The 14,412-nt window shown below is 47.1% G+C and overlaps 1 protein-coding gene across 5 annotated transcripts in view; it reads left to right on the forward strand.

Annotated features, from left to right (window-relative positions):
• Window positions 1-14,412, forward strand: part of PRPF40A (pre-mRNA processing factor 40 homolog A) — a 1,435,679-nt gene that overhangs the window by 240,958 nt on the left and 1,180,309 nt on the right. For all 5 annotated transcript variants that reach the window (XM_069616434.1, XM_069616435.1, XM_069616432.1 and 2 more), the window contains exons 7-8: window positions 2,635-2,712; window positions 3,305-3,415. In XM_069616434.1, coding sequence (XP_069472535.1) covers window positions 2,635-2,712; window positions 3,305-3,415 — 189 coding nt within the window. The remainder of the gene's footprint in view (window positions 1-2,634; window positions 2,713-3,304; window positions 3,416-14,412) is intronic.

A 14,412-nucleotide genomic window follows, 5' to 3' on the forward strand; every position in this document is an offset into this window, starting at 1 on the left:
AGAATCGAGGCTCCCGAGGAAGACTCCCATGAAGGAGGAGTGACCAAGTCTGAGCCACCTCAACAGAGCGCTGGACCCCAGATGCCAGGAAAGTCCAAAGTTATCAGAGAACCGCGGTGGTGCTATTTGCGAGAGCCGCGAGGAGCTGAAACCGCGAAGTGGTGTTGATCTGAAGTTTGCCCATTGCTACGCTGACCTTTACTTAGTAGTGTAGAAGTCCCCAGCCGTCCTACTTCTTGTCCCCATGACTGAGGCCCAGGAACACAGAATCTGCAGACCTACACAGGAACAGAAGTCAGCTGGAACCAATTTCTTCAAACCAAAGGTACTGTAAAACTAAGGGAGCTTACCTCTTGTGTAGCCGTGCTAGTTCTGAGTTGAAACTTGTCTTGGTTGCCTTTGCAGAGTTACTTGCAGTTTTGCCTCTTACAAGCCTCCCCAGCTTGTAACCCTACAGAGATTTCCTTTTCTACAAAAACTTCTAAACCATTGTGCAAGAACTTTACTTAACTACAATAAGTGCTTCAGCTCACTTAGACTTTTGCTCAACTAACATTGGCTGTCCTGGCTCCCTGAAAGAGTCTGCTTATCCTCCGACTTTGTGCTTTAACTTTCTCTCAACAAAAGTCACATATTAGATCAGTTGTGTGGCTGGGACAGGGTTAATTTACTTTGCATTGAAGGTTTCAAAAGTACTTGCCTGCTGCTTAAGAATGTGTTAATCTTGGTTTTATTCCCTCATCTCTTGACACTCCACTCAGTATTACTCTAAATGTGCCAGTGATATATCAATGTCCAGTGTCCTAATTATTTAATTCACCTCAGTGTGCAGGAATTGTCTGTGTGCTATCCCAAATGGGTATCTACTGATTTAAAGAAACAGTGTATTTTTGTTACATATATTTGCTCCCTCCTAAAGAAGTCTTATTCAACGGACTGTTCAATTAATATTTGTTTAATCAAGAAACCTTGTGTGTAAGTGTATATTTGAAAACCTTTCACTGTGAATGTTACAACCCTACAGCTCACATTGACCCCTCTTGAGATGAGCCTGGCTAATCAGTCACTCTACCAAATTGTGTAGTACATGCTTATACCAAAGGTTGGGGTTACCTATTGCCAAGAGGACAAGGCTGGTGCAGTCTCCCACAGGGTAGTGCATACAATCTTGCCTAGCAGTGTCCCACTATTCTGAGAAGTATACTATCCAGTAGATTTGCTATGTGATTTCCTTGCGTAGCGTCGCAGTGGAACTGTTGGGGTCTACTGCCCTTGTAATCAGAAAGTAAACCATGGTTTTACTCGTGTGCCCTATACTGAAGGTGTATACACAGATCTGACCTAATCTAGATATACTGGTTAGTGTTCTAAATAAGGTCTATGCTTTGATATGTGTATTTAAAGCAGTGTCGTGTTTTTGTGTGTTTATATGCTTTATGATAGTACTTACCGAAGAATGTCTCGGTCTGCTTGTATATAAAAGAAACCCTTTATTTTTACAATGGTGTCACTGTTTCTTTGGACCATATGTATAATACAATTTCTTTGTACTGATTCCACAGCCCTCTCTCCCTCCTAAAATAAGCCTGGCTGATCTGTTTACGCTACCATGAACTCAGGTGGTACAGCCTTATACTAATAGTGGAGTCTTGTACTGCCTCAATTGAATGCTTTTAGTAAGCCCTTATTTGGACTTGAGAAAAACTGTAATTACTGTCAAAAGCTGTAACGAATGTAACTGCAAACAACTACAAACTAAGCAGGGGCTTTGAAAAGTATCCTAACTTATTCCTAAGTGTTTGGTTTATTGTCTATTTTAAAGTGAATCTTGTGTTCATATAATACATATTTATATTTTAATATAAATGTATGTGGACGCGTTTCTTAGTGCATTACTAACTAGGCTCAGTGTACTTGACTACAGCTCACATCTTCCTCTTATGATAAGCCTGACTGCTCTGCCACTCTACCAAGGTTATGAAGTTGGGTGATCTACAAACCACTGTCAGTTTTGTGAAGTCATACTTTCCAGAGGACTTTCAGAAAACTCCCCTTACACTATGTGGTCATAGGTTTGGATTCTCTGTTTATTCAACTGTTTCTGTTCCTTTACACACACTGAGTGCAACCACAGAGAAGTGCATTTTTGGTTTATTTTGCTTTTTATGTTTTTGGAGGGAGGCACTTCATCACACTGCTTACGTCTTGTGCAGTTGTCAGTTCTTCAGTGAAAGACCTTACCTCGCCATGCTCTGGTCCTGTCCCGTTCCTGGATGAGAGTCTGGGATTCTCTGGAAACCTGTCTAGCGTAAATTATCACATGGGATTACTTATTGAAATGATTTTAAAATCATTAATTCCAATTCAAAAAGTGTTTAATGGTTTTGGCTCTCGGTAGGTATATATTTCACAATGCAAATGAGCTTTTCCTGAAGAACTAAAGAGAGGTTAAGAAACATGACTTGGCTGTTACTGTAAAAGATATTACTTTAGCTTAATTGGGTTTGTTTTCTTCTGTTTAACTATTTTTCTTTTTGGCTCACTTTAGCTTTGTTACACTAGTAGTTGTTGTCTTACCATTTGGTTTACAAAAACATGAATTTTTGAAACCCCAAATCGTTGTTTTGCCTGTAGGTCCCACATCCAACAGTTCCTGCACAGCAGCAGATGACTACAGTCAACAATTCCGCAACAGATGAGCAGCCTAAACAAGTAAATAACTTTTTTGTAAACTGTTACTTTTCTGATGCCACTTATTTTGTTACAATTGACTGAGACCATGTTCGTGGACTAGCAGCACCACACCTCTAAACTGGCTGAATCGATCTCCTGTTAGTCCCTGTCACCTGTATGCCTTAACCAGACTCTGGGGATCTCAGCAGTAACTGGCTTCACTATAGCCTTCAAGAGGGGCCACCTCTCCGAGAGCCAAGAGACTTCTAGTGTGATTATTCACCTTAATGTGGCATGTCTTCGCCTCCACTCTCTTCCCAGCTACCTGCATTCAACCCTAACGTTTCAATTGGTATTGATCAGCAACACTTATCTGCATATATCTGTAAATACTATACTGACCTATGTGTCTAATATTGGTAGTATGTTTTTGCCATTTTCAAGCTACTTTCCACACCAACGTTCATCTTAATGTATTCGCTACTAATCGTGACTATTGAAGCACCCAGAATTGGTGCTTTTGAGCTGTAAATGTTCCCTTTAGATTATTGGCGAAGGTTTTTTTCATTTTATAGAAAGAAATGCAAAATATTCAAATTGGGTTTTGATGGGAATTTTATATTTTACCTAGAAATCTGTATGGACTGAGCATAAGTCACCAGATGGGCGGATATACTTTTATAACATTGAAACAAAACAGTCCACGTGGGAAAAACCAGATGAACTCAAATCACCTGCTGAGGTAATGTGTTTGTTAAATTCTATTTCAAAATGACTTATTATTTTTTGCATCAGAGTCTTGTTGTTGTACATGTTTCAATTATATTGTGACTGGTGGAGTAAGAATGGCCATTGAGGATTTTGAGAATGTTCCTGTATGTCCCTATTGGGAATAGATTTGTTCAAGCATGTATACATTTTACAGTGAAATGTAAAGGCTTCCTCTGCTCCCCCCCCGTGATTGCCACTGTTCCTCACCCACCGCCCCTGTGAGCATGATTCTACCCACCTGCCCCCCCCGTGATTTCCACTGTCCCACTCCCACCTCGTGATTGTCCCACTGCCCCCATGATTGCTACTGTCCTCACCCATCCTCCTGTTTTTTCCTCCCACTCCCCCAGCACTAGGCTGAACTGTCATCCGACATTTTATGATGGTCTCCTGTCTGCTCCTCTCCTCCCTCTATCCACCCCCATCCCCTTGTATTTATGCACTACAAGAATTGTCGTCCGGTATAGTAATGTTACTTCTGGTTTCTGTCTCACACTCTCCTTCCCCTCCTTTTATTATTTCTTGCACTATCTGAAATGTCGTTGGGCTGATTACAATAGTTATTTTTCACATCTAAATTGTTTCAAGGACCTGTACGAATGTCATTGTATTCTCCCATGTTCCCCTGTCTCCTTGAATGACAAACAGTGTATAGGTCCTATACAAATAAACAATCCACTCAAAATCCAATAGGAAGAAAACATTTGTTACTGCAGTGAATCTCCTGTTTTATTAGAAGTATTTCAGAGTACATTAGTTGGAAGATGTTTAAGAAGGGTATACTCAAACTGTAATAGACTTTGAGGGCAGATGAGGAGATCCAGTCCTACTTGCATTTCATTTCCTTCTGCAACACTGTAGATTCTGATTGGTCTACAGCTGTACTTTCTGCACACATTACCTTTTTATGGTGAAGTGCAGTGAAGATATATGGTTTCCTTATCTTTTTATATTATGGCTTTTTGGTTACTTTGACAGTGTGTATAATAAGACTGCTTGGTGACAGCAGTGATATCATTGTTGACCCATTTTACTTCGGCACTTTTGCATTGACCATGAATGGCTGTGGCTAGTGTTGGTGAGAAGTTTCAGTTTCTGTGCAAATTCCCTTTAACTCGAGACCCCTAGCACTCTGGACTTATTTTTAATCTTCTCAGTGGGTGGAACTTTTTAAAACTCACATTCTTTTTCTGACTGGGGATTCTTGTTTTACTGCTTTTTGTTCAGTATGATTATCTCCAATTGTTTAATACAGGCATCTGTTTTTGACTGACACCCAGCACCCTCTGTGCAGTGTCACTGAGGTCCCTTGAACGACTTTGTTTTAATACATTCTCTTATTCTCTTGTGTGAACTACAGTTCTCCAGCACGGGGTATGGCATGGATTCACATGCTCATGAATATTCCCTGTCAGGCTGGGAATCCTCAGTAATGAAAAAATCAGTTTCAGTTTTGTTTCTGAATTGTCTTCCCCTAACAACCAATCACTGATCTCTGGGTCATACTGCCCCCAGCCAATGACTGCCCTCTAAGCCCCTCCACTGGCAGCCATGTTCAGATTTTTACTGCAAGTTCAAGTGTTGGGAGTCCTTGTGCTATAGCTCTCGAGCTTTTACTGTATTTGTGATTTTGTCTTGGTGTTTACTCTAATTTCTTCCGTCAATCGAGCCTCAAGCTAGATCGATCATCATCTGACTAACGGGGACCTGTTTTTCAGAACTTTCTACGCCCCTCAAGGGTGATTTTTGGTACAGTCCCTTCTTGGAGGATTCCAGAAGATTCTTTGAGGCCTACGCTGCCATGGCTGAAGATGTAAGACTCAACGCCTATGTTCAGGGTTTGCCCTGGATGCGGCCTAAGGAACATTTTCCTGGACGATGGGCACTCCCTGTGCCTCTACTGCCTGCATATCGACCAGACGCACGTGGAGGAGGCCTGTGCGTTCTGCAAGGATATGGTGCCACACACCTTGAAGGACCGGCGCGAGCGGCTTAACAAGTGGCTCCACAGGTGAGCCCCTGTCACCCAGCCGAAAGAAGAAATCCGAGCGGTCTTCTAAGACCTTTGAGGGCGCTCCGGCGACGGGGGCCCAACAGAAGGCAAATCACTGAGTCTGCGGGCACCAGGAGCGCCGTTGGGGCAGGCTCCTCGGCTGCCAGGACGGGCGCAGCATCTCTGGCACCTTCGACCACAAGCCAGTGTTCTGGCTCAGCGGAGAAGAGGAAGTCTGAACACCTGGGTAAACTTTTGGAGGGGGGGCTGGGGCGGGAGTACCAGTTGGCTCTGACAGAGAAGGCCAAAGGGGAGCGTGGCGCTGCCCCCCACCCCCACGGTGAAGGCCCCTGGTGCGACCAAGGTTGTGAAGGCCCAGGTTCACCCAGGAAAACCTCCATTGAAGGAGTGGTGCCGTCCCTGGCGAAGGCTTTTGATGTGGGTTCACACGAAACTACCTCCAGAGCGAGCGGTTCCTGCCGGTCAGGAGGGAAATCATCTTTTCTGCCCATAGAGAAGACACTGGTGAACACTATGCCGTCATCTCCCTGAGACAGTCTTACCCTGATCGAGAAGGGGAGGGAGGGGCACGGTAGTCCTGCAAGGCATAGACATCTCCTCCAGGTCCTACGGGAGGGACCCGACGAGGCAGATGTGGAGAGTGGCGAAGACACCGACGAGGAACAGAGCGGTCAGGATCCGGAGGACACTACACCACTGCTGGCGTCCCCTCCGCTGCATCCGCCGCCGCCTCGGTGGACATTTCCGTGGACATCCTTCAGGCTTTGCACACCCTGTGCTCAAAGATTCAGACAAGGATGCCCCTGTCGCCGGCGGGAGACCCTGCGGCACCTGGGCCGTCAGGAGAACCCCGGCACTAAAGGAAGAGTTCACCTTCCACCGCCTTACCATCCATCGCCTCCCTCCCCTCCACCAAGGGAAGAGACTGAACCTAATACGGCAACGACAGGCACAGGTACGGACGACAGAGTTAATCTCCCGTCCCTGCCGCCCGACGAGATTGGCTCGTTTCATGGCATGATCTCAAGGGCCTCAGAGTTGTTCCAACTGGCTCACGAGGAAAAGAAGGAAGGCTTTCATTACCAGCGCATGGAGGCTAAGAGGAAGACCATGCTTTCTATCCTGCTCTTGGATGACATTTGGGACGAGGGACTATCCCTCATGAAGGACCATTCTTCGGCCCCGGCGAAGAGGGACCGGTACGAGAAAGTACAGGGTGACGAGACTGCACCCAAGTGCTTGAGATTACAGCCTTCCCCGGATTCGGTGGTCTCGGCGGCGGCTAGGAACAAGTCTGCAGGTTCGTCGATGTCCTGTTGGATCCAGGTATCGGGAAGCTTTGAGGACAAGATCTCTCTCGACGAGATGTTCCATCGAGCGATACAGTGGTGGGGGTGTCCACATCTGTCAGCGGGCACAGACTTCCACATCCCACCTCAACAGGAGATGATCCCGACGGACGCCTCCCTGGAAGGATGGGGCGTGCACACCGGAGGTCTCCGCAAGAGGCCCGTGGCTGCTGGAGAAGTCGTTGCATATCAACATTCTGGAGCTACGGGCAGTGTTTTGGGCCCTCAAGTCTTTCCTTCCGTCCCTCAAGGGCAAGGTGGTACGGATCTTCACGGACAACACCACCACTATGTTCTACATCCGGAAGCAGGGGGGGGGGGGCACCAGATCTCCCAGAACTCTCCAGAGAGGCACAGGACCTATGGCCCAGGGGCTATTCCTTGTCCCGTTTCATCTGGCGGGAGTGAAGAACATCATCGCTGACTCCCTCAACAGGGAGCTGCACTCGTGCCACGAGTGGGAGCTTCGCCAGGATCAAGTGGATCTTCTGTTCCGACAATGGGACAATCCCCACAGCAATCTGTTGGCGACGAACACCAAGTGCCGGACGTTTGCCAACAGGTTTCCCTAGCTGGGGAGCATGGGGGGGATGCGTTCTTTTTCCCCTGGGACGGCCGGTTTCTCTCTGCGCTCCCTCCATTGCCGTTGCTTCTGCGACTCATCAACTCAGACGGTCCTGGTGCAGGATGATCCTCGTCTGGCGTGGCCGAGACAAATATGGTACCCAGACCTTCTAGACTTGTCAGTCTACTCCAGTCAAGCTTCCGGTGGTCGCAGATCTTCTTGTTAGAGAAGGAGGCTTGATCCTGCCTCACGACTCGGGGTCACTGAACTTGCAGGCCTGGCTCCTGCAGCACTAGAGTTTGGAGGATACGAGATCCTGGTGGACTGCAAGGAGGTACTTGCCAAGGCTAGGGCTTCGTCTACACTGAAATGCTATGGATATATGTGGAAGAGTTTCACCGTCTGGTGCCGTGCATAGAAGATAAACCCTCTATGGATTACGGCCCCTCGGGTGCTGCCGTACTTGCTGTCGCTGGCCAAAGCAGGACTGGCGCACGCGTCCATCAAGATTCCTCTGCCGGCTATCTCCCGCTACACCAAAACTCCAGGACGGTCTTCGCTGTGGTCGCACCGCCTGGTTAAGGAGTTCATGAAAGGACTTTTCTGCTCGTTCCTGCCGGTGAAGGCTCTGGCCCCGGTGTGGGAGCTCAATGTGGTGCTATCCGGTCCCAGCGCCGCAATCCTGCAGGAGCCCACCAAGTCCTCAACACAGTACACCCAATAGTCAATTGAACAACTATTGGATTGACCAGAGTGGGGGTGGAGGGAAGGGGAATTGAAGAAAATAAAAAAACTGACAGGATAGCTCTGGTCTCCTCAGATTGTAGACACTGGAATTCAGGATTCCTGCAAATAGCATATCATACTTAACATGAAACTAAACTTCCTAACACTTCTTAGAATGTACCTCTCCAGAACCCCTGGTTACCTGCTTGCCTCTGATAATTATCTGAGACTCTATAATAGTTTGGTTCTTGTAATTCTGCTGATGCTCTCAACTGCTGACTTTTCTGTGTTTCCAAACACCACTTCTGCTTTTAAAAGTGACTACATTGGTCTGTTTGCTGAACCTCTTTTGTTGCCTTGAACTGTTACTTATTATGAATCTTTCCTTTAAATATACATAGTTTGTTTTGCTTTGTGTTTCTGCCCTAAATGGAATTCTTGCTTCATGTTGCCAAAAAAATCTTCAATATTAATGCATTTCTCTGATCATAACTGTGCTGTGTAACATGTAGTTATTGTCTCTTCACACTTTTTGTTGTAATATTTCTTACTGTGCTAGTTAAATTTACTGAGTTAATGTACTTATAATGTGCCACAACTACAAAATGTTCTGCTGCTTATCCACGTAGTGGATCTTTAGTTGCACATTATTACTTAATTCGATCAGCACAATTGTTCGCGCTCTCGCGTTTCCTTTTACTAACACGCCGCCGCGGGAACACGTAATAAATGAAATCGCTTCATTTACTTTCGATCCGCAACTCTTATACCTCCGATCTGCGCCTCACAGCTGATTCAGTTGAGGTATGCCACTTCAGCAATAACTACTTCCTTAGGCACGCGCCCCTTACATCATCACGCTTCCTCACACCGTAAGGTCCTCTTCTCTAGTGCGGCCTGGATCACGACGCAATGCACTTGCAATTGCATATGAAAAACGTCCTGAATTCGCGTGTGTGCCGGCATGTAAACGAATAACTTCCACACAGACGCGCGTCGATTAAACAATTCAATTTGACACTTCAACTCTTTCAATATTCTTTAGTAAACTTTACTTGAGAACGAAGTTACAAATCTGTAGAAAAGTCTTTTGCTTTTCCTCTAAGAACCTCTAAATAACTTTATACAGTCAACTTCAAATTTTAAACTGAATTGAAAATACTTTCCTGAAATTTTGAATTATTGATGACTTCAGTTCCTTATCTGAATAAACTATATTCCGGCTCTGTCTGATGGTCTTGTATCAGGATATTGATTTCTTTTCCTCTGATTTATCTTGCTTTGTCTGGAGCTCTTGAGCGCTGTGACCACACCTGAACAGATCTTAAATAAAAGGCATCTTAGAACCTCTACTGAGGTTCCAAACTGCATCACAGTAGTCCTCAACCATTTACTGCTGATCAGGAAACAGAGCATCTTGAGCTGGAACAATAGGGGCAATAGTAACTGGCTAAAATGATGGTTGTTAAGGAAACACGATTGACAATATTAGCAATCCCTAACGTAACACTTTGTTACACTGGGACCTGACAGGTGCTTACAATGCTCATAGGTCCTTTGTTTGAGCCTATGCATTCGGCACCACTGAATTTCTTATCGTGGAAGACCGCGTTTCTTGTGGCCATCACCTCCGCACGACGAGTGGGAGAGATCCAGGCCCTCTCCTGTAAACCTCTGTACTTAACTTTTCACAAAATGAGGGTAGTGCTACGGACACACCCCTCCTTCATGTCCAAGGTGCCGTCGGACTTTCATCTAACCGAGCCCTTGGTGTTCTTCCCGGCGCCTTAATCGCCGGCCGAGAGGACTTTGCACTTGCTGGATATGGCTAGAGCGCTGAAGTTCTACGTGGACTGCACAAAGTTTTCGGAAGACGTCACTTCTGTTTGTGAACTTTGGCCCTGTGAATCTAGGGAAGGCCCTCTCCAAGGCTTGCATTTCCAGGTGGCTCTCCGGCTGCATCCCCCATTGTCACCCGTTGGCAAACCGACCGTTGCCTGGCCGTCCTATAGCTCATTCGACCAAAGCGATCGCTGCAACTACAGCGTTTCTGTCTGGTGTGTCCTTGCTGGAGATCTGAAGGGCTGCTACGTGGAGGTCGACGCACACCTTCACGAGATTCTACTGCGTCGAACAGGATGCCAGGGAGTAGTCCAGAGTCGGCCAAGTAGTGCTGTGCAACCTGTTCGCTTGAAGGTGAACCTGGTGAGGAGGTAAGAGTTGCTTAATGTTGAGATGCTTATTGTTGAGCCTTGCCACCCCCGTGGTTGTGCATGTGTACTGCTATGTATTCTTTCTCCAGCATTGGATCCTTCATAGATTCAGATGCTTGAATATTCCCTGTCATAAGACTGGGAATCCGCAGTGATATTATTAAAAAATGTTTTAATATACATACACTGCCAACTAGCAGTGCATGTACATAGCCTTTTGTAGTCTATGAGCCATTCTATTGTGTAGTCCCTCCACCTCACTTTGGTCCTGTATGGCCCCAACCAATGAGGTGGCAGGGCTTAGCTCCGCCCCCCCGGCAGCCATCTTCAGATTTTTCACCGCTGTCTAACAGACACAGGGAATCCTCAAGCACTCTAAGCTTTTCAAATCTTTTCTACTTTCTTGTGGAATATATTGCTTTCAAATATATTCTGCTTTGTTTTCCTACTTGGGGGATGTAGTCTCAGGGAAATCTTGAGACAGAAAACTGTTTTCACTACAAAATCATTGTGTGAAATTTCTCTTCAGAAATGGCTGCACCACAGGCTGTCGAGAAGCCTTCCCTGTTCAGGTATTGCACGAGGTGCAATAAGAAACCAGTTTACATGAAAGACCCACACAAAAATGTAAAATTTCTAGTGTGGGCCAGTCAAACTGGGCCACCATTTTGGCCAATGTGGACCAGTTTGAGTTACTTAACTATGCAGTTAGTAATTTTGACCATTGTTGCTGAATATATCACAATTTACTTACATTTTAACCAGTGCTCCAGATAAGATTTTACGCATGATATTTCAAATTGGAGAGTAAATGCAATTTCAAGAGTAAAAATGAGTTTTCTCCTCTGCAAGAGAGTAAAACGTATCCAACATACACCCAATGCATACGTAAAATCGGACTTTTAAAATCGGACCAGTAGACCAAAAGAGTTGTAGATCAAAGTTGTCTGGCTTGCCTTTAACCATTTTATTACACTTGTGGAAAATATTCTGCCATAAAATAACTTGTAAGTACGTGCTACATACACAGCTTCATTTTCAAAATTCTAGACCCTAGAAACTGTTAAGTACTACTATAGATATAGACTAATGTATTGCTTGCAGAGGGAGTGAGTAAGCAAGTGTTAGCATATGATTTACTTACAGGAACTTGGACACATAATCTCAGCAACAGTCACAACCTGCTAAGCTACCTTCCCTGCTGTCTGCTGCAGGAAATTAATGTGGATCCCCACATTGTGTACAAAACCAAAAACATGATTCTGGCAATTACAGTTGGGAAGAAATGCAGACAAGTGCATAAGTTGCAGACTGGTTCCAAATTCCTGCTTCAACACTAAAGTTTGTGATCCTGGGCAACTCATTTTGCCACTGTGCCTTTTTAGCAAAAAAAGAAATGTCTATAAGAGAGATATAACCCTGTTTTACGGTGTAACAGCATGCTGTAATGTGCATACCCAAGCACCATCTGAAACGCGTGCACACCCACCCATTAGTTGTCAAAAGCCTGAATTTACCTAAGATTTAAAGACCTATTGGAGCCACTTTCCATTACTCACATGAAGCCAGTAATAGAAAATGGGTGCACCCATGCATCAGTGGCTTAACCTGTTTACTGAAATAAAACATGTTTTGTGTCCTACATCTCTCCAGGCCTACTTCTATGCTTCCCGGGCACCCACCACATCCCCTCCGCTCCCCTATGGGCAGTAAATTCTTCTTCTGCAGCATGACCGCTCCTTGTTAATGCAGAGCTGTCGCTTTTGGAGTTCATGGTTTCCTGGTTTCGAGGTCCAATCTAAAATTTCCCCACGGCTCCAATAGCACATGGCCCTCTCCCGCCATGGGTCAACTTGCACTCCCCCCAAGCCAAGGATAAAATATTAAAGGAATGGTTTGCCACCAAAAAATGTTATTGGCCAAAAAGATGGGCAATAATAAAAATATACTGGCACTTTTTTTTTTTAAGTCCCTATGTAGTAAAATTTTGAGCAATTGAAGCTCAATATTTACAAAAGCAAGCACATGGGGGGCATCCATTTTGTGAAATGGGCCAAGCACCACAAGTCCACGGGCACCGGGAGCGCGGAAAGGTCGGGCTCTTCGGCTGCCAGGCAGGGGGCAAATTCCCGGGCACATTCAACCACGAGCCAGCGCTCTGGTTCGGGGAAGAGAAAGTCCGAGAACCCGGGTAAGCTGCTGGAGCGGCCCGGTCGATCTCGAAGGGGGAGCGAGGCGCTGACCCCCCCCCCCCCAAGGCGAAGGCCCAGGACGCACCTAAGGTGGTGAGGGCTTTGATCCAGCCGGCAAAGGCCTCTATCGAAGTGGTCGCTGCAACCCTGGCGAAGCCGGCTGAGACTACGCCAGTGGAAACGGACTTTGGGCCCCGAGTATCCCTGCCACCGCGGAGGGAATCCTCTTTCCAGCCCATCGTGAAGTCCTCGGTGGAAAAAGAGGGGGGGGCGGGGCGGCAGTGGCCATTACAGACTCGGAATCAGCCTCTGAGGAGGAACTGGTAGAAACCGAGAAGGGCCTCAACGAGAGGTTCATAGGCCTCAACGAGAGGTTCATGAAGGTTCGATCCCAGGGGACGGTTCCCACTGACGTGATCGAAGATAGCGACGAAGAGGGCCCAGTGGAGCGGCCATCCCTTCCGTCATAGCCATTACGCAGCCAGGATAGCTCGGTGGCCATTTTGTTGGCGATCCAATTCTTATGTACCGAGATTACCACGGACCCTGATGGAGGCTCCAGAACCAGGCCTGTCGGGGAAACCCTCCGAACAAGCGGAGGAGAGGCCACCCCTCTCCGCCCTTCGTGCCCGCGAGGCCGGTGGACCCCTCAACCCCCTCGCCGGACCCTAGAGAGGATACGGCGACGAATACAGTGACGGGGACGGACGACGACGATGGCGATGACACAGCGGGCATCCCGTCATCCCCCTGCCCCCACCCCCCTCTCCCTTAGGCTTCTCCAGCTGACGAAATTGGCTCCTTTCACGCCATGATATCCAGGGCATTCGAGCTCTTCCAGCTCTACCCTGAAGAACAAAAAAAGGAAGCATTTCTTTACCAACGACGAGAGGCCAAGAGGAAGACTGTCCTTGCGGTGCCTTTGCTCGACATCTGGGACGAGGGGCTTGCTGTCCTCAAGAACCCTTCCACGACACCCGCCAAGAGGGACAGGTACGAGAAGAAGTACCAAGTCCCTGATGCCGCCCCCTTGTGCCTCAGGGCCCAGCCCACACCGGACTCTGTCGTCTCGGCAGCGGTTACGAAGAAAGCAGCGGGTGCGGCAGCTTCAACTTCAACTTCCCCTCCGGACAGCGAGGGCAAGAAGTTGGACTCCATGGGACGACGTCATCTCGGCGGCGACGACTATTAAGGCGGCCAATGCCTTAGCGATTGTGGCCTGCTACGACAGGGAGCTCTGGTTCAAGATAGCTCCCCTGCTAGACTTCCTACCTGACGACAAGAGGGCGGAGGCCCTCCAAATTCTGCAGGAAGGCGAGGTGGTGTCGGATCACGCCATAATGGTGGCAACAGACATTGCCGATACGGATTTCGCCAACTGGGCAACAGAGTTTGCCTCCGACAACGGGGATGGCTCAAGGCGACAGACTTTTGCCAGGACGTCTGTTAGGGAGAATTCTCTGTTTAGGCTGAATTTCCCTACCTAGTGAGTCCCCCAGCAGCTTTGCTGGATTTCTGGGGTTTATTTTTTTCTCCTGCCAAGAGTGAGACTCTTTTACCCTCACTCTTGGACATGTTGAACTGTGTTATCTTGGACAAACCTTGTGTTGAATGGGCTATGGGGTCTTTTACTCCATAGGGCCTCATGTATTTTTGTGATGTGGGTTACACAGCACCCTCTGTGCCGTGACCCAGGGGTGTCCTAGGGACTCCCCAACATAGACTCCATACCCTGGGACTGACTACTGTCTCCCAGGGCATGTAAAGTCACCAAAGACTTTGCTAGTCTTGAATCCTGAACAGAACCAGTACAAACCATCATATTGTGGACGTACTGGCTGGGGCAATTCGATTGCCCCAGGGTCTGTTAGTCGAGGGGGCACGTCTCCGTCCCCCCTGATCGAGTTTT

This window comes from Ambystoma mexicanum, chromosome 9 (assembly GCF_040938575.1).
Source record: "Ambystoma mexicanum isolate Mex_15411 chromosome 9, UKY_AmexF1_1, whole genome shotgun sequence".
NCBI lineage: Eukaryota > Metazoa > Chordata > Amphibia > Caudata > Ambystomatidae > Ambystoma > Ambystoma mexicanum.